The sequence below is a fragment of the Chenopodium album genome, chromosome 3 (genome assembly GCF_948465745.1).
Source record: "Chenopodium album chromosome 3, dcCheAlbu1.1, whole genome shotgun sequence".
Classification (NCBI taxonomy): domain Eukaryota; kingdom Viridiplantae; phylum Streptophyta; class Magnoliopsida; order Caryophyllales; family Amaranthaceae; genus Chenopodium; species Chenopodium album.
Window position 1 is genome coordinate 5,299,475 of NC_137836.1, and position 23,744 is coordinate 5,323,218.

The window sequence follows — 23,744 nt, forward strand, 5'->3', positions numbered from 1 at the left end:
TACATGACGTACAGCCTTAATATGTTCTTCTGAGTCTTCACCATGCGCAGTTATCATGTACTGATCTGCCACAGGATTAGAAGCAAACAGATAGTTTGATTACAACGGCCTCCTGGTGAATCGGGGCTATGATTTTAAGCTTCCGTGATTAACTGGTAAGTTTCGGTGAATTTGGGAAGATGTCTTCCCTCTGTTCTTCACCTCTTTTTTGATAATGTGTGTGCTTATGTTACTGCAGTCTCAAGGATCTCCAAGCACTCAAGATTTTTGCACAACAAGAAATGAATGGCCAATCACAAGAAGACTATAGCATAGTTTCTTGCAAGTTGCAACTAAGTTAGCTGACATCAACTTTGAAATGACAAAGTTGTGGCTCAGAAAAAATGAAGAATTCTGTATTATAGCACAATATATTTATTAAGGTATGATCTAGCAAGAGTTGCCAAACAATGAGACTACAGACTTGGTCGGCACCACTATGCTTCTAGTCGACTAATTTAAAAAAAAAAAAAACATGTATCAGTCCTCTAAACAAATAATACAGACACCATATGAAGGGTGCAATCTCTCAATTTTAACACAACATGTGACCTTTGCTAATGTCTCTAATATTCTTCTTCTAAAACACTGATTTCACAAAAAACTATCCACTGTTAAAAAAAACATCTACTGCTACAAGCGTTGTCCAAAACTCCTTTATTCAGATTTAGGGGCTCTGAATTCTCTTACAGTTGCTCCTTATTATCATCGAGGAACATGGCATTAGGAGCAACGCAAAATTTTCAGAAATAACTGAAACATAATTTACCTGCAGAAAAGCCAGATGGATCATTGTCAGATAAGTTTTTTTCCCCTAACCTCTTTTTCTCCTGCACGGTGGGAGGGGCCAGGAGACCAATCTCTTCACAAAGTTCATGGTTATATGAGCAAACATCTTCATTACCAATTTACTACAACAGAGATCTGAGGATATTTAAAGTTTATTGTGACCCAGTGAAAAATAAAATTAACTGGTATAGCTAACATATTGTCACGCCCAACTGGCTCTTTGCTAGCCAGGTTTGCAGTATAGAATAACAGAAGTAAGAATGAAATACTTGTATCTTAATACATTCAAATTTGGTTTTGAAAGAACTCCCATTTCTATAAACAGCAGATAAAATAAAACAGTAAAAGAGGACTGTAGATTTCCAATGATTTGAGTTGATAACTGAGAAGAAATATGTGACAAGACAGCCCAGTTATGCAAAAACCAGAGATTAGCACACATAACTAATAGTGTGACCAGGTTACTTTCAGCAAGACTGCAAGAGCGATGCTTTAATACTTTGCAAAAGTAAATTACAAAATCACAACTGGGCTAAATCAAACCAAGATCAGCAAATTACAATTACTAAAGAATTTTCTAATTTGAAAGAGCATTAGCATCCGAATGGTGCACAGAGGATCATAATTACTGAGTGACACTAGTTGCAAGTATGGGTTATGTAGGCAGAACTCAGAGAAACAATAAAAAGAGTTTATTAAAACCACTCTGGCACCAAGCTTTCATGGCGTGCAGGGTATAACAACATATACTCAAGAATTAAAATGGGGAAACAAAAAGACTGTCGTAGTTGAATATCTACTCTAAGTTCAAAGCAACAAAAACTACTAAAATGAACAAAATAATGCAAGGTGACGACAAGTATTAAAGTAAAAACTCACAGAATTTGTTAAACGATCACATGAAAATAGAGAGGTCCTGGGGCGGATCAATCCAAATGCTCTCAAATGGATCCTGCTCTCCCCAGTCATGAAATTGCTTGCGAGGATAGTATCTACAGTCCTTCAGGGAATATGATATGCATCGTTTTCCATAGAAACGAACTTTAGAAAAATAAACACTATTCCTCATTATTCCAGGAAGATCTGTTCTTGAATGCGATGAAAGAAAGCTTGCAAAGAGAGTAATCCCATCTAAGGTTTTTACTTCTTCCCATACCATGTTTGTCTGATCAAGTTTGAATATAATTGGGTAATCACTACAACAGGTGTATATCACCAAAATGTCTCCATTATGTTCTGCCAGAAATTTACCTTTCCACCAGTTTTTTGTGAAAAAGTTTTCTGGACATCTTGGAGGAGGCACCACCAGAACATTCCAAGTAAGCTCTTTTGGATCGAAAACCCCAAGCCATCCAGTTAGGCTAAGACAATAAAATTTCCCATCAGAGAAAACCAATTTGTTCCATATACTACTGACAAAAGGCAGGCGATTTTGGTAATTGGCAGTTGTCCATTCTGTTGCCCCCGGATAACAAGTACTAATAGCAACAACTGTAGGGCTAACATGCTTCACTGTAAACACAACACAGCTCGGAGATGTTGGGTCACAAGAGAAAGCAACTATTTGGCAAGTGATTTCAAATCTAGGCAACTTAATCAACTCCCGGGAGAAGGGGTTAAAAAAGAATAGGCGATGAGTTCTGGGTCTGTATAACAGTAGCCAACCACCTTTTGTGTAACAGACTCTTGATCCACTCAACTCTGCTAATTCAATAGAATAAGTCTTGCGGCTGAGAGGGTCATAAAATTCATAAAGATCCCCAAATTTCGGAAAATACATAATCCAGGGAGGCTGGTTCACTAGGCGCACAGAAACAGCAATCGAGTGCCATCTCTTGCAAACAGCAGAAAAACGGATGTTCTCCCTAAGGGTCAAATGACAGAGAATCAGCTCTAAAAGTTCAGCAGGAAGATCAGACCAAGAAGGCAGCTCCTGTGTGTCTTGCTTCACCTCAACAGAAGTCTTCCTGTCATCTCTAATAGCCGCGGACAACCTATCCAGAACATATAATCATTGAGCTCCTGATTCTTAAAATATCAATGCATCACAAAAAAATGACATTCCTTATAAGATAAACCCAAAAATGAATCATTAGATAAAACCTCTTTGATTAATCCTCTTTCTACCAAATCCATTGGAAACCAGACTGCTAAACATCTGAAATAGGATAAAAAGCCAAAATGCAACAACTCAATTCGAATGTATTCATCTTCTACATCCCATTTTTAAACCCTAGATGATTATGCAAAAATCCAGTAAATTTATCACACTTCATAAATGATCAGCAAAATCAATCAACCCACAACCCCAATTTCATTTCTCATGAATAATTTACAATTGAAACAGATCAATGAACACGGTTTACACACAATTGAATTACTCACACCCACATAAATTTCTGGACTCGAATTGCAGATCGTTGATTAACAGTTAATCAAATTTGAAATTCTATAAAAACCCAATTCAAAAATGATGAACAATAATCAATAAATACTCCAATCTCAAAAACGTAAACCCTAATTCATTCAAACCCCATAAAATCAAATTAAAAAAATTCAATTAACATAGAAATTAAGCAGTAATACAATTGAAATTGATAAGATTGAATCAAGAGAACTTACGATTTGATTCTTCTTCTCTTGTTTGATGGCATGATAAGAGAGAAAAATTGGGGAAAATGAAGATAAGAGAGAGAAAACGAGCAACACTAGATGAGCGGTTGAAGAGTAGTAAAGTGCCCAGCAACCAGAATTCAATCTGTCTAATAAAAACTTTGGGTTAAAATAAAATTATAATAAGGTTAAGTCTTATCTAAATCTTCAATTTTTAAGATAATTATTGTTAAGTTCTACAAATGGGGTTTAAAATATGATGAAGATTGTTAGTTTTGATCTTTTGAAGTTATGGAAGATAAGTTTGCGTTTGAAATTTATATTAAGATGGTATTGCTTTTCGGTAATAATAATACAACTCCATTTGCATGTACCCGGTGTACAGTATTTTTACTGTACATCGGGTTTTTCTCACGTGCAACTTCTTTATTGTTTTTTTTTTTTTTTTTTTTTTTTTTTAAAATAGCTTAATTTAAAATCACGGAATTTTATACCTAAATCAAAAAAACGCAGAACAATGGAGGAGAGAGAAAGTGAGAAAACGCAGAACAATGGAGGAGAGAGAAAGTGAGAAATCGCAAAAATTGCAAAAAACGATCATCAATCGAGGAGAAAAAAGGTTAGAAAACGCAAAAATTGCAGAAATCGATCATCAATAAAGGAGAAAAAAGGTGAGAAAACGCACAAATAGAAGAATTCGATCATCAATCGAGGAGAAAAAAGGTGAGAAAACTTACAAATTGCAGAAATCGATCATCAATGGAGAATTCGACTTTCGATACAACAAAATGCAGCAATCTCATTCACGAATTGCTACAAAAACAGAGGCAAGTTGAGACTGAATTTGAAATCGATTTAAATCGATCGATTATAGAAGAAGAAGAAACTTATTGTTTTGGAGATGAATTCGTACCAATATTCAACCATCCAGACAATGCAGAAGCAATTGATAATGCAGAAGACGCAATACACAATGCTGAAAATCAAGTGGTTCCTGATAAATCAATTGATTCAAATTCAGAACAAACAACCAAAACAAATGCAACTGAAGGTAATTTCTATAAATTTTTGAGATTGTATGCTAAAAAGAACCCTTTGAATACATAATTGTTACCCTTTTTATGCATAAACGTGACCCTATTTATGCCTAAATGTTACCCTCAGATTGAATGCAGAACTTTTGAGATTGCATGCAAAAAGTAACCCTTTGATTGCCTAAATGTTACCCTTTTCATGCTTAAAAGTGACCCTATTTATGCACAAATGTTACACTCAGATTGTATGCAAAAAGTAACCCTTTGAATGTCTAAATGTTACCCTTTTCATGCTTAAAAGTGACCCTATTTATGCACAAATGTTACACTCAAATTGTATGCTGAAAATTCAAGTTGTATGCAGAAAGTATCCCTTTGAATGCCTAAATGTTACCTTTTTCATGCATAAAAGTTACCCTATTTTCACACGAATGCTACCCTTTTTTATGCTGGCTGTGGTTATTATCTGATTTGTTTGTATTAAATAACAGATACAAATCCAATTGATGCTTCTGGTTTAGATCTTAGAGGATCATTTGTTGGTGTGGTAAGAGAAACTTTTGAAGAAATTTTGGAATTGTATGAAAAACATGCTGCTATACTGGGATTTTCAATAAGAAAACATACAACTAGATTCAAACAACACACAAAAATAGTAACTGAGAAAAACTATGTGTGTTCTGCTGAGGGAAAGAGACATTCAGGTCAGAAGAAAACAAAGTTAGTTGAAATGGTTGATGAAGAGGATGTAAATGTAAAAGCAAGAAAGCCAAGACAAGTAGCCATTACAAGATCAAATTGCAAGGCATGCATAAGAGCAAAAGTGAATAAAGAAGGACAGTTTGAGGTGGTGTCTCATGTTATTCAGCATAACCACGAGCTAACAAAGCCACAGTGGCATTATTTGCATCGTTCTGAAAGAAAAATGACAAAGGAAAAAACTGAAGCAATCAAAACAATGAAATCTTCAGGTTTAACTACAATGGACACTTACTATTACATGGCTACAGAGGCTGGAGGAGAACAGAATGTAGGCCATAGTGTTGTAGATCACCTGAATTTCTGCTCAAGGTTAAGAATGGAACAAATTGAGGCTGGAGATGCTCAAACTTTAGTGAACATTTTAAGTCAAGAACAATCAGAGGATCCAAACTTCTTTTTTAGAGTGAAGTTTGACAAAGAAGGAAGAATTTGCAATATCTTTTGGAGAGATTCAATGATGCTAGAAGACTATAGGATATATGGAGATGTTCTTGTCTTTGATACAACATACAGAACCAACAGATATAATCTTATATGTGCTCCATTTGTTGGCATAAATAACCACTGGCATAATTGTATGTTTGCATGTGCTTTTATTGGGGATGAAACAACAGATTCATTTGTGTGGTTATTACAAACCTTCTTCAAAGCTATGGAGGATAGAAAACCAACTTCAATATTCACTGACCAGGACCAAGCAATGGCAAATGCAATTCTGGAGGTAAAAGATTTATATTGACATCTTACAGATTTGAGATCTGACAATAAAGTTTTTCTTTTCACATAAAAGTTACCCTTTTATCTGCATAAAGTTATCCTTTTTAGTGCATAAAGTAACCCTTTTAACAGCATAAAGTGACCCCTTTATTTTCAATGCAGGTGATTCCAAATACAAGGCATAGACTTTGTATATGGCATTTGGAGCAAAATGCCATAACCAGATTTGGAGCTCTTAAAAAAGACAAAGAATTCAAATTTGCATTCAACCAGTGCTTAAAGATGTGTGTGACAGAACAAGAATTCGAAGAAAAGTGGCAGGCAATGTTGCAGAAATATGAGTTGACAGAACACTCTTGGTACAAAAGAGTGTATGAGTTGAAAGACAAATGGTGTCCTGCCCTTAGTAGAGATTTCTTTTCAGCAGGAATCTTATCGTCACAAAGGAGTGAAAGCACTAATCATGCTATAGGATTCAGAGCAAGTAAAACAACTACTTTGACAGAATTTTATACCATATTTAAGAAGACAACCAATCGTTGGAGAAGCACAGAGAAATATGATGAGTTTACCTGTAGCAAGTCAATAGCATTCACTTCATTGCCTCTCTCTGGAATGCTAAAGCATGCTGCACAGGTAAAAAGTTAACTGACAACTACATAAATTACACCTAATATATGGCAATTTAAATGAACCTACATGATTTTGATGTACAGGTTTTCACTTTATCACTCTTTAGAGATTTTGAAGAGGAGTTTGGATACTCTATGGCAACAACTGTTCAGATGTTAGGCAGTAATGAAGAATGCCTACTTTATCAAGTAACACTAGAAGACAAGCCATGGTCTGCACATCAAGTAAACTATATACATGAGAGCCAAACTGTATGGTGCACTTGCAAAAATTTTGAAGCATCTGGATGGTTATGTTATCATTGCATCATAATTCTACATTTGCATTCAGTAACAAGAATACCAGATAAGTATGTTTCAAAAAGATGGACTAAGTTTGCAAAAACAGAGGCATGGGATAGGTTGAAGAATCAGGATCCTAAACAGCAATATATTCCATGGAGGCAAACAATGATGAGGAAATACTACAATCTAATCTTAAAAAGTCAAGAAAATGAAGACACAAGAGCATTTATGGAAGAAAGCTTCAGAAACAGTCTTAAAATGGTGGAAGACTTACTTGCTATTGCTGCTCAGAAAGAAAGTGCAGAAGCTGCTTCTAACATTCCTGATGTGGCAGACAGCACTCAAAGCAATACTGACGTTTCTTCAGCATCGAGTACAAGCACAAGTGTACCACAAATACTTGATCCTAAAACGGCTGTAACAAAAGGAAGAAGCAAGAGAGCAAAAGGAGGACTTGAAAAAAGCAAGAGAAAAAGAAAACCAGCACTGCCACCTCCAAATTCAGAATTTGGATCAAAAACACCTAACTTACGACTCTTTTAAGATCTTTTTTTGAACATTTTTTTTTTCGAAATTAATATACCTTGTATTATTAAGCTTCAGAAACAGTCTTAAAATGGTGGAAGACTTACTTGCTATTGCTGCTTAGAAAGAAAGTACAGAAGCTGCTTCTAACATTCCTGATGTGGCAGACAGCACTCAAAGCAATACTGATGTTTCTTCAGCATCGAGTACAAGCACAAGTGTACCACAAATACTTGATCCTAAAACGGCTGTAACAAAAGGAAGAAGCAAGAGAGCAAAAGGAGGACTTGAAAAAAGCAAGAGAAAAAGAAAACCAGCACTGCCACCTCCAAATTCAGAATTTGGATCAAAAACACCTAACTTACGACTCTTTTAAGATCTTTTTTTGAACATTTTTTTTTTGAAATTAATATACCTTGTATTGTTAAACTATTTTTCTTTTGTTTTTTTACTCTATGACAAGTTTAATGAAAATGTGATTGACACTTTTATTAGCAGATATTTAATTCTTGGAAACATCAACTTATGTTACCCTTTTCATGAATTAAAGTGACCCTTTTCATGCATAAACGTTATCCTTTATATCCACTAAAAGTTACGCTTTCTGGTAATAAAAGTTACCCCTTTTGTCAATAAAAGTTACCCTTTTCACGCATAAAAGTTACCCTATCTATCCAAAAAAAGTATACCTTATCCTTTCTATCCACTAAATTAACCTTCTCTTTGTTAATAGTTACCCTTTCAAGTAATAAAAGTTACCCCTTTTGTCAATAAAAGTTACCCTTTTCATGCATAAAAGTTACCCTATCTACCCAAAAAAGTATACCTTATCAAATATAAAAAGTAACCCTTTTTATGCCACAAAGTAACCCTTTTTATGCACAAAAGTGACCCCAAAAAACATACACAAGAACCTTTCAAATTACTTAATGTATGCACATACATCAGTATTCCAAAAGAACAAAAAACTAACCACTAAGTTTAATTACATCATTTAACTTGATGTATATGCACAAACATTAAGTTTTTTCATTGTTCAAAAAATGCTCCTAGACCTAATCAACCTTTGCTTCTAACAGTCATTTCACCCTTTAGAAGGAGTGTACTTGTCTGTCTTCTTTTTTGCCCTTTTTCCTTTGGGATTCTCTTCGTCTGCCTCTGCCTTTGCTTCTACTTCAGCTGCCATTATTCTTTCTTCATTATCTTTCTTCTTCTTTGCAGCAATTGCATCCTTTCTTCTCATTTCAATTTCTTGGCAATAAGCAGGATCTTTCTTCTTCTCATTGAACTTCTCTAATTCTGACAACACATCATTCCTAGATTCATTCAAATCACACAGCACCAGTGTCGTACAAATCTCACCTCGCAGAAATTTTCTCCCAATAATCTCACAACAGAAAAAAAAAAAAAAAAAAAAAAACTTATCAATATGTAATTAATAAAAGCATTAGAAAGGGAAAAAATACATACAAAATAGATGAATAATTACTGTTTTGAGTTCATTTAATTTGAACGATTCGCCAACAAAATGGAGCATGTGATACATAACAAACACCCCACAGTCCAAATTGTCAACTTTTTCTTTTCTCCATTCCAACTCAACAATTTGAAACCTATAAGAAGGTAGCTGAACACTCTTTGGATGATTTCTTTTTCCGAGAAAAACACCCATTTGATCACACTGACATAAAATATAAAAGTTTAGAATAAAATAAAACAAGAAAAAAGAAAAAAAAAATTTAAATGGAAACAATAAGTAAACAGAAACATAACAATGAAATCAACATAAACATACCAAGTGTGAAGACAATTCTTTGGTATATTCAAGAGCATCATCACGCCAGATGATATTGTCAAGATAATATACCACCTCTTTTGTATGATCAATAACAAACAAAATGTAGTGATTCTCAATAAGAACAGGAAAATATATCTGAAACAGAAAAAATTAAAACACTGATTTAGACAGTTTAACACAAAACAGAACTTTTTTAAAGTTTTGATAGTAATTTATCATGAAATATACCAGTTCAGCATCCATAATATCACATTCAGGATTCTCATAGCTCACCCAACCTTCCCATAAACCGTGCAAATCATTAACAGCTTGTGAAACTTCACCTTTGCCAATGTTTTCACAAACATGCAAGAATGCAAACTATTAAAAGTATGAGAACTTGTTTATATAAAAAGATAATAACTTTAGTGCACATAAAGGGTAACTTTAGTGCACATAAAGGGTAACTTTAGTGCATATAAAAAAAAAAATCAAATTACTTACACTTTGCCTCACACCAAAGAAGAATTTTCGAGGACCAGAATCAAAACATGCCTTCTCGTTCAAATACAGACAGTAGCAATCAATGATGCACCATCTAATTCTAAGTGGAGCTACCAGGGATACCATGTCTTCTCTTGGAATTAAAAAATTCATCCCAATAGTAACAAGATTCTCACTGCAACAATAAAAAATAAGATAAGCATTAAACAAAAAAATAAAGGAAAAAAAACATATAAAATATAATTATTATAAAAAATGACATTTAACTTCCTCATCATTGAATCATCCTTCAGTAAACAATAATCAAGAATTTCCTGATGTAACTTGGGCAATTTCTTGAAAATCCGAGCATTAGACCTCAAAAACAGAGTAAGAAAAGGAACATCCACACCTACTGGCCCACAGTCGAGTGAGCAAAAAGATTTATTGCCTCTGACGATACGTCTAGAAGCATTTGCTACAGAAGGCCCAGCATCATCCTCAGACCTATTCATCAAAACACTTTTTCCTTTACCATTGACATCATCCTCAGACCTATTCAAATTCAAATCTTCTTCAGATTCATTATCAGGATCATCATTCTTATGACCTTCAGGTTCATAAAAATCACGAAACATTTCATGAATAGACTTCATCTTGTTACACTCCTCAATTAAACCATCTAAAAGCTTCAGGTAATGAGGATCAGAAAGTAACTGTTGTGTTTGAGAAAATACAACAGGATCATCAGAGGATAATGATTGAGTTCTGCGAGAAGCAATCATATCACTCAAGGTTTGAAAACCCTGTGACTGAACCAACAATAATACATCCATATTTCTTTTGACCAAAAGAAATGTTTCATGAACAGCCTGCAAACATATGAACCAATAAGAAACTATACAAATGTAAAAAATAAAAATAAAAAACAAATGAAAATTCATGATATATGCATAAAGTTACCCTTTTAAATGCATAAAGTTACCCTTTATTATGCATAAAGTTACCCTTTAAAATGCATAAAGTAACCCTTATAACTGAATATTTAGGGTAACTTTAGTGCACAAAAAGGGTAACTTTAGTGCACAAAAAGGGTAACTTTAGTGCACAAAAAGGGTAACTTTAGTGCATATAAAGAGATAATAACTAAATAAAAAAAAAAAAAGAGCACTTACATCAGTTGAAATTTCTTTAATTTCATCATCAGTCATCACACTTTCTGGAAGATCAAATGCAAGAATGCGGCCACTTCTACCACTTGTAGAAGCCCCTTGACCACAAGTTTGCTTAACAACAGGAGTTATAGGATCCCTAACTTCAGGCTGTGAAACGGGATATGTAAGGGTATCCAATGGTCCCTGCCCAAAATCACCAGCTTTAATCTCCAAATTGATCCGCTTCTTAATCTTCGCATCAGTCCAATGTTGAATCAAAGGAAGGGTACTACTTTCCTTTTCTCCTTGGAAATTTAATCGATGAAAATACATAATTTGCAAAGCTAGCAAACAACCACTTACATTTTGAGCATTTTCATCATTCTTATAATTCACAACAGCCTTCTTTAATTTTTTCAAAACATATGAACACCAATCAAATGTTTTGATTTCATCAACATTTTCCACAGCCTTCAGCAACTTCAATGAAACAGTCCTATTAGTAGTAGGAGCTAAGAAGCTAGACATAGCATGTAGCACAAAACATCTCTTGAATTCTTCACCACCATCATCCAAATCAACCATCCTAGACTCCACTTTTGACAAATGTAGAGGTTGCTTCTCAGTAAGACCATAATCATGTCTCCATGACTGAATGATACGTTTATCTACACTACCTTCTTCAGGATTCTTCTGAAGTTCAGGAACAGCAATCTCACTCATAGGCAAGCCAAAGACATCACATATATCATTTTTAGTAACTACAAACTCTTTACCAGCAGCAATAGTGAACATGCAGCTACCTCCATTAAAGTGTTCAACCAGCCAATGTAGCATTTGACGATTCAAAGTTTTCAATTTCAGATGTAATAAACCACCAAAACCTATTTCTTCAACAGCTTTTTGTTGATTAGGACTAAAATTACTCATCATTAATTCCAATGTGTGTGGTCTGCACCTTGCAATCAAGGGTCTTTTTTCCCTAAATAATAATAATATAAGTAAAACAATATCAGAATCAGAATCAGAATCATGATATATATGATTAAAAAAATACAAAACAAAAAACATTTATACTTACACAACAGTATCAGAATCAGAATCAGAAACTACTTGCAATTCAGCATCTGCTTTGGCCTTCTTAGATACAATTTTAGACTTCTTAGGAGATGCTTTAACCTTCTGAGACTCTGCTTTGGCCTTCTTAGGAACAGTTTTAGCCTTCACAGTTTTAGCCTTCACAATGTTAGACTTCCCAGTTTTAGACTCTGTTTTGTCCTTCTCAGGACCTGTCTTGTTCTTTTTAGCAGGCTCTTTACCCATTCCTTTTCCCCTTGAAGGCGATTTATAACGATATCCACCTATTGAACCACCTATATCTAATTAATACAGAGGATAACCATAAATTACAAATTCACAAATTACTCAGGGGAAAATTTAGAATATATGCATAAAAATCCTTTTTACTGCATAAAGTCACCCTTAAAATACAACAAGTAACCCTTTTAAATAAAAAAGTAACCCTTTAACAAGCATAAAGTGACCCTTTTAACTATATAAAGTGACCCTTTTAACTATATAAAGTGACCCTTTTCACTGCATAAAGTCACCCTTTAAACTACAACAAGTAACCCTTTTAAATACAAACGTGACCCTTTTGACAGAATAAAGTGACCCTTTTCACAGCATAAAGTGACCCTTTTCAAAGCATAAAATAACCTTTGTCATGCATATAAATAACAATGTATATATTACTCACACACAATGCACAATGCACATATTACTGGTACTCAAACACATATACACAAACACAATGCAGATATGCATACTATTCTCATAATCTAACTAAAACCTAACATCAAAACTTGAAGAATAATGAATAAAACTTCTGAAAACAAACATGCAAAATTTGTTTAACATGTAACAACACCACAACACATATATATCAAATTTTGAACCAATTATCACAATGAACAATAAAATAAAGCAAAATTAAACATAATAACTTCAAAATTGAAATTCAATTATCATAATATGCATAATAAATCAACAGAAAACAATAAAAAATAACATGCACTACTAATTCGACATATATAAGCGAAAATTCAATTGAAAATTCGAAAAAATGATGAAAAATTAAACAAACACACCTTCTTCAGCATCTACAGCCTTCTTTGTAATCTTCTTCTTCACCATTGCTGAAACTAACACTACAAAAAACGAAAACAAAATCAAAATCAAAAAACCTAAAAATCGAAGAACCAAAACAATTTAAACTAACAAAAATCTCAAAAAAATAAGTAAACTAACCACAATTAAGCGATAAACAACTTCACAAGTGAAAGAAAAGTGAGAAAAAGCTCGAAAAAGCTCGAAAAGCAACAATGGAGGAGAGAGAAATCGCAGTTAACTGGTTTTTAGAGAGAGAAAAACGAGGAGAGAGAAAGCGTGAATGAGTGAATGAAGGAGAAAATCAAGGAGAGAGAAAGTTCTTTTTCTTTAATTTTGGAAAGCACGTGCCCAGGACAGTTTTTTTGTCCTTAAAATCCGCCATTCAATATCATTATTGAACACCCGCTTTTTTTAAAAATTTGTGATAATAATATGACTTTTATGATCACAATTCAATGATTAGGATAACTATCTACTCGTAATATAGATCTCGCAAATAGAAGGATTTGAACACATGATAGACGTGTATGATAATATAATCAGTGTGTGGTTATATTCAGTAAAAATTCAGTATTTATGATAATAAAATTGATATATTTATTTGTTGATCCAATATACTATCATAGAAACTATTCAAATATTTCATGTACATGTAGCTTTTACAGTTTTACTGGTTGAAGACTTCACACCTTACTATAGGATGGATAGTAGTTTATCCCAAAATGTTCACTTATAGCAACAATATAAAACTGCTTGAAAGTTATACTAATATACTACCATACAAGTTGAAGTCTTTACACTTAGAGTTTATTCTACGTAGTAAAATGTTTATAACAGCAATATAATTGCAATTGAAATACTACCTTCGTTAATTTTTATGTGCAACTTTGGAATATTTTATACCTCACAAATAATACCTCAAAGTTGCACATAAAAATTAACAGAGGTAGTATATATGAAGTAGAAGTACGACCTTACCATGACGTAGCATTCACAAGGTTTATACTACCATACAAGTTGAAGACTTTACACTTACTTTAGTAGAGTTTATTCTACCTAGTAAAATGTTTATAACAACAATATAACTGCAATTGAAATATATATGAAGTAGAAGTAAGATCTTACAATGATGTAGCATTCACAAGGTTTATAGAAAACGAGTAAGTTTGACATATAATACATAGTACTACTATGTAGTTTTAAGAGGCAACATGACGTCCTATCGAACAAAAACATTTCACAGATAAACCCAATCCAAATAAGTTCTAATCTAAACATGGTACTTTAGTTAAGTTAGTAAAGTATTTGAGAGTGATAGCGTAATTTTGAGAAATGAAGTAAGCACGAATACTATATCAGAAAATTTACAACATGTTTGTATGGTGGAAATTGTAGTCGAATATGAAAATCTGTACTTATTTATAAAAATCTCAAAGAATTCTCCATCAATTTGTTACCCACAAGCCAAGGGCAAGGGGGCAAGTAATTTTTTATTTTTTTGAAGGGAGAGGGGGAAAGTAATTGGGAAGAAAGAAATTTTAAAAAAATAAAATTAAAAGACAAAGGGCGTGTTCGGCGCTAGCTTTTGAGTAGCTTTTAGTGGTTTGACCAAGTCAAATCACTACTTGACAAAAAATGTAAGTGTTTGGCAAAGTAGTGATTAGGGTAGCTTTTAGTGGTGGAGGTAGCTTTTATGAAAAGTTAGAAATATTAGCTTTTGAAATTAGAGGTAGCTGTTCAAAATTTAATCTATAGTTTTAAAAATAAAATGTTGATTTTTATATGTAACAGCTAATCAACCGCTACTTTACCGAACCCTCATATCTAAATTATTTATCTTCACAGCTAACAGCTACATACACAACTATCTCCACAGCTACAGCTACCTTCACAGCTATATTTTGCCGAACATACCCAAAATTACCATTACTAAGAAAGGGAGAGAAAGAAGTAGGAGAAATATTCATAAGGGCATATGTGTAAATTCATTAATTAATTAAAATATACATTCATCACACAAACAAACAAAAATGAAATTAAACTTACCCTTCGTAAACTTTGTTTTTTTTTTGACAAACAATAAAAAAGGGAAAAAAGAACTACATGTCTCTTCTTGCGGTAACTGCAAGTGTATGGGCTTCATAAACTCTACTCCTACTTACTGTTCTAATTTCGAAACTCTTGAACGTTTGAGAGAATGTTGCTCTAATTCCTTCATAATTTGGCTTTTGGTCTGCCTGACACTATATTGTTGGTAACCCATCAGTCGCTCTCCACTCTGATAGCACTACCATCTAATCTTGGCAGTTGTGAATCAATCTGAAAGTTCAATAAAAACGTCTCTATGCCACGTAGACCACGATGATAAGGAGATTCGAACACTCAACCTTTAATAAGAAAGATAATTACTTAACTATCTAAGCCAATTATAAACTATATTATAAACATGAAAATAAATTTATATAATTGATAATCACACGGTCTAATTAAAGTAGCAACCGGTGCAATGTCCGGGCCACACACTAATTTATATTCTATACGGAGTATTTTATACCAGCTGGTATTAAACTATTGTTTATGTTCTTAATGCTTGTCTTGCTCTTAATTTTTTTTATATATATTAATGTTATTCAGTATGTGTAGATGTAGATTACATCCATCAAAGTATGAATCTAAGATACATCTATCTATTTTTTTGATTTTTTTGGTGTTGGTAGAGAGTTGTGGAGGGCAATGAAGGGTACAAAATTTATATTTATGGGTAGTAAAATATGGTCAAACTTAGTATAGAAATAATGTAAAAAATCGATATGATGGAAGTATTGAGAAATTAAAGAAGTAATGAGCAATTTATTGTTTTTTAATTTTTGGTAATTGAAAAGAACAAATCCTTGTGGGGTTATACCGTTAATCCGTTATATATTTTATTTTCATAGTAAATATTATAGATAAATAAGTAGTCGTAAAAATGGAAATTGGGTAAGAAAAAAAAAAAAAAAAAAAAAAAAAAAAAACCTCTTTTACCATCATCATAAAGGAAGGAATCGACCACCAAATCACTCAATACTTTTTTACTAGTTTTTTTAACACCTTTTTATGATAGAGACTACTACACATTAAATTGCCAAAGGTTGGAGTCTTAAACGGTTGAACCAAAAGGATATTGCTTTTCTACAATCAGTCAACCAGCAATGTACCAAGATCCACTAGCAAAGTAGCAACAGAAATTGAGCAAAATGAAACTTCTTCATAGAATATGAATATGAATATGAATATGAATATGAACAAAGTCCCTAAATGATCACACAAATCCCATATCAGTATATCACACATCAAATTCGCACCCAACAAAAAGTTGCACACAAATTAATCAATAATAGTTGGGAAGAAAAATAAATAAATCCAATCAACATACAAACCGAAATGAATAACAAATTAGGCAAGAAATAAGATCAATCCTACCTTTAACAAACCACGAACACATGGTTCAGGATCATACAATAATTTCCGGGGTTGGGGAGAGCAAAAAACAAAAGCCCTAAAACTACCTTAAAATCTTCAACCAATCTTTGTTCCTCCAAGTCAAACAAATAAAGAGTTAGCTTAGTTACATTTTAGCAACAAATTGGACATTGTATTAGTCCATTTTCATTGCATTCTCCACACTTAACCATATTTTTGTTATTCTCATCCAAAACCTTACAACTTCCATTACAATCCATACACATTACAAACCTTATTCCACCACACCCTTGACACCCAATTGAAGCTGTTGCAATCCCTTCTAACAACCCTTCTAGTTTCCCTTCTTCATCCAACCTTACAACTTCTTCGGCGCCTCCGATTATCCTCCCTTTAACAAACACGATTGGCACTTTTACTCCCTTTGTACCCATCAACTTCCTTAACTCTTCCTTAAACCCGGAATCCATCGAAACATCTCTTTCTATCACTCGAATGTTGTACGATTCCACCACTGATCTTACCACATTGCAATCCTCAAATGTCTTCCTGATCCCTCTCAGTGCAATCCTCGCCTCCAGGTGGGCATTTCTCCGGATATCCCTTGAGTAAAGCCGAAGAAGAGTTATGGTTATTCCTCGAAAAGTACTTATTCTTTAAAACTGGTTTAACTTCTTTAGAACATACCATTTCTTTAATCTGTTCTCCTTTTTCCATTGACAACTCCTTCTCAAGTGAATCAATTAACTCTGGATCGAACAACGGGCTTAAGCTTTTCCTCCTCGATGATGAAACCCCTGAATTACTCCTCCTTGGACTGTCCATTGAACTAGCCTTTCGAATTTTATTAGTCGAATTCGATGAAAATTTCCATGATTTCAACCCACCTGATCTTGGAGTAGTATAACATTGCTGTTTTTTAGTGTTATCAATTCCTCTGTTTTCTTTACCTCCTAATTTATTCCCCTCCTTTGGTGAACTCAATTGACTTGTTACCAATCGCTTGAAGGGGCTTCTCTCGCCTCGAAACCCCGGCTTCGAGGCGAGTCCTTCATCTTCACCTTCACCTTCAAGATCTTCCATTAATTCCCAAGTATTAATCACCTCTAATTCTTCCTGTGATTGCAATCTTTTTGACCCAAAGACTCCAACTTTAGTACCAATTTCTTCCTTTTTCTGCTCTGATTTGCCTTCATTGTTGTTCTCTTTCTTCTTAATTGATTGGAAATTCGAAGAAGAGGGAAAAACAACATGGGTTTTGTTCAAATTTTGATTTTGGTCAAGTTTAAGAACACCAAGAGTGCTAGATTTAAGAGAAACAACATGATTTGGCAAATCTCCACTCCCAAACAAGAGTTCTTGTTTGAGATTTTTCTTCAATAGTTTGGATGATACACAACCCATTGATTGAAAAAATTAAAAATTGAAAATTTGGTTGGGGTTTTTTTCTTAATTTTTCTAAGTAATTTTCATTTGGGTTCAGTTTAACTGAGAAGTTTATTGAAGGGGGTGAAAAGGTGGTGGAAGATAATAATGAATTGAAGGATGTTTCAGAATTAAAATAATTTTGAATGTTAGGGCGTTTTTTTAACCGTTATTTCCCTGTCTAGAACGGGACCCCCAACGGTCGGAAAAAGAAATTCGAATAAGATCTGTTGTCTGTTGCATTGGTGTGAGTTCTGGTTTATTTAGTGGATACTGGATATACCAGTACTTTACTTTTCTCACTCCTAGTACTATTTTATTAAGTTTAATCTTCAATGACTCGAGGATTCACTTTGTTGTCGAAATTGATTTGTATCCGATTATTTGAGTTTTAGTATTCGATCAGTTTCAAACTATATTCAAAATATATATGACTTTTATTAGATTTTACCTAGAATATCACGGAGTACTCAACTTAAATCGAGCAATATAGTTTGAAAAAACAAATTCTACTAAAAATTAATGTACTTGTTAATTAAAATTCATTGATCATATTGTGTAATTACTAATTAGATACGAATTGAATTTAGATATGAATATGGCAACAAACACATAAACCTAAATCCACAAACACAATAGTTAGATGACTCATCACCTAAATATGACTACCAATTGGATGTTGGAGTAGTGGTGATTGGGACTACACTTGGTAGGGAGGACTCGTGTTTGATCCCCCACAACAACAATCGGGATGTGACTAGAACTGATCCCCGAATCCGGGTTAGCCCTAATGGTGAATTGTTTATAACAAAAAAAAAAAAATCACTCAAATATGACTTAGTTGATCCAAACAACTCAACTATCTATCACCCAATCACCCATTAAAGCTCTAGTGTAATCCACGGTAAGTATTGTTTTTCAAGCCTTTGAATTTTTTTTTTTTTTTTTTTTTTTTTTTTTTTTTTTTTTTTTTTTTTGACAAATAGAACATAGAAAAGAACAAAACCAAACAACAAAATTAAAAAGACCAAAAGAGAAAACGTCGACGGCGAGCTTGTCCTACCAACCAATGCGTTGGAGTAACCCAGGATCGATCAACCTTTTGAATGTGGCAAGCCTGAAACTCAGAAAGAAGTCGACGAATATCATGTAGCACCCAGACACAGTCAACGTTATCCGAACCTGAACCGCACAACTGCGCAACCATCTGAGCACAATCCGAGTAAATAGAAACATGCAAATAATTTCTGTTGAAAGCTGCCCGAAGCGCCCAAAAAGAGGCTTGTAACTCGGCCTGAAGAGCAGAGGAAGTCCAACTAGTGCGAGCACCCCCTCCTAGAACTTCATCAGAATCCAGCTAGCGAAAGATCCAACCTGTCCCTGCAGAGTAATCCTTACAATCCTAAGCTCCATCAAGAATAATACAAACAGTCAAAAGATCCTGATCTGAGCCCCTAAGCCAACCCGAGGAGCGAACCAAAGAATGATCCGAAGAACGAGACAAAGAAAGCCAACGAGGAGAAAAGGAAGCCGCCTGCTTGCACCTAAGGAACCAGTCTTGCGCAAGAGCATTAATCGTCGCCGGGGAATAAACCGCATTGCAAAAGACTAAGTTATTACGTGTCAACCAAACCGCCCAAAGCCCAGTAAGGAAGGAAAACAGAGCATCCCATAAACCTCCCTGAACATAGCATGAAATAATTGTAGTAACCCAATCTTCAAAAGAAAGGGAAGTTGGGCCTGCCAACTCAAACCCTGGAGGAACATCAAGAACACAACCACCGGCCTCTGAACAATCCCGAAATAAATGAGAGGTTGTTTCCGGAAATTGACGACATAACACACACACAGGATTCACAGGAATTCCTCTCTGAGCAAGCGCATTAAACAGAGGGAGAGCATTGTGAAGCATCTTCCAAATGAAAAGTTTTAACTTCGGAAGAACCGGTAAACCCCAAAAGAACTTCCACCAAGACGCAGAAGTTGGGACACTCGAGACGGAAACTAAATATTGACGAGCCAACATAGCATAGGCCGATTTGGTGTTGAATTGACCATCCTGACTAAATTTCCAGTAAACAAAATCGTCCATTGGAACTTGTGGACGATCAAGAGACATGATACGAACAGCTGTAAAGTCATCAAACAGCCGGTAAATCCTGGAAGGATTCCACGCGTAAGAACACGGATTAATGATAGAAGAAACATGAGTCGGAAGTTCCGACTCAACCAAACCTTGTTTAAACCGAACCGGCCCCCCTGGAGCCCAAATATCCTCTAAGAGACGCACCCGAACACCACTACCCACCTTCCAAGCTAGACCAGAAGCTAGAGTCGAAGCACCACAAGCTAGACTTCGACTCCCCCGTGAAGAATAAGAACTCGTGGTGGACGTTAAAGAAAAGAGCGAAGGGTATTTTGCAGAGAGGACCCTAGATGCCAACAGCTGTGGATGCTGCCTAAGACGCCAACACTGACGGGGCTAATAAAGCCGAGTTACAAAGACCCAAACTGCAGAGACCCAAACCCCCCAAACCTTTAGGAAGGTGTAACAAGGCTGCAGAGCGGAAGGCCAAGCCCCTGGAAGAAGAAGAGGACTTCCACCAAAACCGGGCAAGAAGGTGATCAATGTACGTAGTAATTGTAGACACCCATTTGTGTCTACCCAAAACAAAACCTAGTGATGAGTACCTGTCGCGTCGAATCATAATCGAATGAAGTGAAAGTGTGGAAAGTTGACAAGGTAAAGTCGTATCCCCTAATCAAAAATAATTACCTAATTTACTAACTAAAGTAGATAGGGAAGTAGGGTCGATCTCCACAGGGAAACAAGTCTTTTTACTCCTAATTAAATATTATAATCTAAATTATTTAAGTAACCAATATTAAAAGTTGAATATGAAACTAAACTAAAGAGAGTAAGAAAAGGGAGAAAATAATATATAAAAGGATCTAGGGCATAGGTTCACCAATAAATAATATTCCGGGGTAAAATAGGGTAATCAATCATTGACATTGCATAAATAACATGATTAACAGGCTCTCGCAATTTATTAACCAACATAGATCTAACAGGCTCTCGCAATTTACTAGATCTAAGTCCTTATCGAAAATAGCCTTTAATATCAAATTAACATCTGCTCGATTCATCAATTTAATATTGCTATACTTTTACAAGCCGCAATTGTAAAACATTAAAACAATCCAATAAGAAATCATCATGCAATACCAACAATCAATAATAGTCAATCATCAATGCATCAATTAACCAGATTGTAAAGGGCTCTCGCTACTTATTACAATCACACAATTAAATTACCGGTATTAAATCTCATCTCTCGAATCTTGACTTAACCATTTATAAATTAACTTGCCTATTGAAACTAGACCTAAACATTAATTCTCATCTCTCGATTCTTGAATCAATATTGTCAAACTCATGCATAAAAGATAGGCCTAATCTAGTCACAGAGCATTAAATCAATCAATAGGAAATTAATCTAGCATTGATAATTAACAACAATAAATTACCCCTTCATATTATTTATTAGATCCCCGTAAACCCTAGAAATTAAACTACTCACACATAATTAAATATAAACTAAGCAAAGCAATAAAATAAATCATGATCAAAGGAATAAAATAAATAACTAAGATTAAGGGAAGAGAAATCGTCACCAAAATAAATCTGGAATTAATCAAAGAAATAAGAACAAAGGTTTTGGGAGAGAGTTTAGAGAGAGAAAACTAAGTAGAGAGAGAAAGTCTAAGAGAAAAGATTAAGAGAAGAAGAAGTGGTCCTAAAATCGTATTACGGAGGAGTATTTATACTCCGTACAAAAATCCTAAACTAAAACAAATTAAAACGACTCTAATTGTCTCCTAAATAAACACGCGCCCGATCGGGCGAGGCATCGCCCGATCGGGCGCGCCTTTTTTCACCTCTAATAACAATCTCGCGCTCGGCTGGGCGCGTCACCGGGCGCTCCTCCCGCCCGGCCGGGCGCGCCTCCGGGCGCCAGCCTTTTTGGCCGGGCGGATCATTTGGGCCAATATTTGGACTTCGATTGGGCTCCAATTCTTCGGGCCAATCTGGGTTTCCTCTTTGGGTCTTGAATACTCGGTCCAAACGCCCCGGTATCACCTCTACCAAGCCCTTAATCACCGGTTCGATGGCTCCAACCGGCCCTGGGCTATAAAATCTGGTCGTGCTTCTCCAGTGCTCGTGATTGCTCCTAAATATCTCGGGAAAATACTCCAAAAGCATAAATCCCTGCAAAGTCAACCAAATCTACGAAAACACTAGAAAACACCAATTAGTAATAAAAGTGGCTCTAAAGAGCCAAAAACACTACTAATTATGACCAAGGGACGGGGGTAAAATACTATATAAAATGGATACATCAAAAGTTTAGTGTTGCGGATAGTTTTAATTTCTTTTCTCTTCTCTCTGTTTTTGAAAACTTATTTTAAGAAAAGAGCCAATCCAATTTGGTTGGTCCATGATATGGGTTCAATAGTAGTGTAGTTGGATGGGGCTTGAAAAGAGCTTTCCAACGATATATTATAAGCCCAATTCCGATGAATATTGAGGAAGTTATGGCCAATTTACTAAACTGGGCCCGGTTTGAGACTTATATGCGGCCCAATGATCTAGAGGAGGGCCTAATATAGATTTATCATTCCTAATGCAATTAGGAATGGTTTTAGTCTTCTAGATTATTCTAGAAGGTTCTTTTCATTCCTAATTCAATTAGCATTGATAAATTGACTTTTGTTGACTTTTCAGAGTTTTAATTAAAATCAAAGAACATATTTTGAGGAAAATACGATTTTACCCTCCTGTACGGAAATTTTTATCTGATTTTAAGAAAACGCGTGGATTTTTGAATCAGCGCCAAACGCCAGCTGTAGCGCCTGGCGCTACGCTTGGCGCTTGACGCTAGCATTGGCGCCTGGCGCTAATGTTGGCGTCTGGCGCCAATAGCCAGCGTTGGCGCTAATCAGATTTTATGTGCACCAGAACTCTGTTTTGATATTTTATCTTTTTGGCTGATTTTCTCCATAAATAACGTCGTAAAACTCCGTTTTCATTCACCAATTCTCATCAACAATCATCAATAACCAATTTTCATTCATCTACAATCTACCATTTCTCTCTCTCTTTTTTCTAAACTAGCTTCTCACAAATATCAAAATTCCGCATTCATTAGATCTAGAAACACCTAGCCATATTCGAAGTTGCCTTCGCCCTAGACGTGAAAGGTTTAATTTCTGAGGGTTTGGTCCCAAATCTCTCTTTCAATTATTTAATTAATTGTTTTGTTTATTATTTTCCTTGAAGTTACTAATGCGTGTATTTTGTTATTAGAAAGAAGTACGAGGCATCCAAGTAAGTGCTTTAATTGTTTGCATTGATGTTATGATGTAGAAATCATGTTTAGGTTGTTATTATGATATTCCTAGTATCATGTCTAGGGTAACTTTAATATCAAGTATGATTAAAAGTATGATGCCTTCTATGTTCTTCCTAATATTTATGATTGTTAGTATCATGTTAGGGTTAAAGCTTTGATTTTTATTGTTTGGTGACATGTTAGGATTAGTTATTAATCTTGTTAGTATCATGTCTAGGATCTTGCTATTATTATGCTTTAACATGATTAATGATTATTAATTATGATTATGATTATTTTTATGATTCATGATTATTATTATGATTGTTAATTTAATTATTATTTTTATTATTATGTTGCTTAATATTTATTATTTATTGCTTGATCATGCATTTTATGCATGTTTAAAGGGAATTTGTACTTGTAATCACGCTTAATAAGATAATTAATAATCTTGTTTAGGGTAATTTGATTATAAT

The 23,744-nt window shown here is 34.6% G+C and overlaps 2 protein-coding genes, 1 long non-coding RNA gene and 1 pseudogene across 6 annotated transcripts; all 4 read right to left on the bottom strand.

Annotated features, from left to right (window-relative positions):
* Window positions 1-374: 374 nt before the first annotated feature.
* LOC145623760 (F-box/kelch-repeat protein At1g57790-like) lies at window positions 375-3,703 on the bottom strand. Its single transcript, XM_081676626.1, has 3 exons — window positions 3,451-3,703; window positions 1,708-2,822; window positions 375-808 (listed from the first exon to the last, which is right to left on the bottom strand). Exons 1-2 carry the CDS (start codon window positions 3,480-3,482, stop codon window positions 1,724-1,726), a joined length of 1,131 nt encoding a protein of 376 aa, XP_081532752.1. The 5' UTR covers window positions 3,483-3,703; the 3' UTR covers window positions 375-808; window positions 1,708-1,723.
* Window positions 3,704-3,968: 265 nt separating this feature from the next.
* LOC145623763 (uncharacterized) lies at window positions 3,969-7,774 on the bottom strand. Its single transcript, XR_014110221.1, has 4 exons — window positions 7,146-7,774; window positions 6,527-6,582; window positions 4,355-4,435; window positions 3,969-4,254 (listed from the first exon to the last, which is right to left on the bottom strand). It is a non-coding gene; the product is annotated as an uncharacterized LOC145623763 (long non-coding RNA).
* A 523-nt stretch (window positions 7,775-8,297) lies between these two features.
* On the bottom strand, window positions 8,298-13,415 carry LOC145623761 (uncharacterized). Of its 4 annotated transcripts, none has more exons than XM_081676628.1 (10): window positions 13,121-13,415; window positions 12,961-13,020; window positions 11,892-12,189; window positions 10,832-11,792; window positions 9,945-10,528; window positions 9,678-9,852; window positions 9,423-9,554; window positions 9,192-9,329; window positions 8,886-9,077; window positions 8,298-8,783 (listed from the first exon to the last, which is right to left on the bottom strand). In XM_081676628.1, exons 2-10 carry the CDS (start codon window positions 13,004-13,006, stop codon window positions 8,481-8,483), a joined length of 2,829 nt encoding a protein of 942 aa, XP_081532754.1. In that variant the 5' UTR covers window positions 13,007-13,020; window positions 13,121-13,415; the 3' UTR covers window positions 8,298-8,480. The 4 variants fall into 4 exon arrangements, with proteins under 4 accessions (XP_081532754.1, XP_081532755.1, XP_081532753.1 ...); XM_081676629.1 differs by having other exon boundaries at window positions 11,892-12,171; window positions 13,121-13,414; XM_081676627.1 differs by having other exon boundaries at window positions 12,961-13,414.
* A 2,979-nt stretch (window positions 13,416-16,394) lies between these two features.
* On the bottom strand, window positions 16,395-18,015 carry LOC145610959 (uncharacterized; annotated as a pseudogene).
* Between the last annotated feature and the right edge of the window lie 5,729 nt (window positions 18,016-23,744).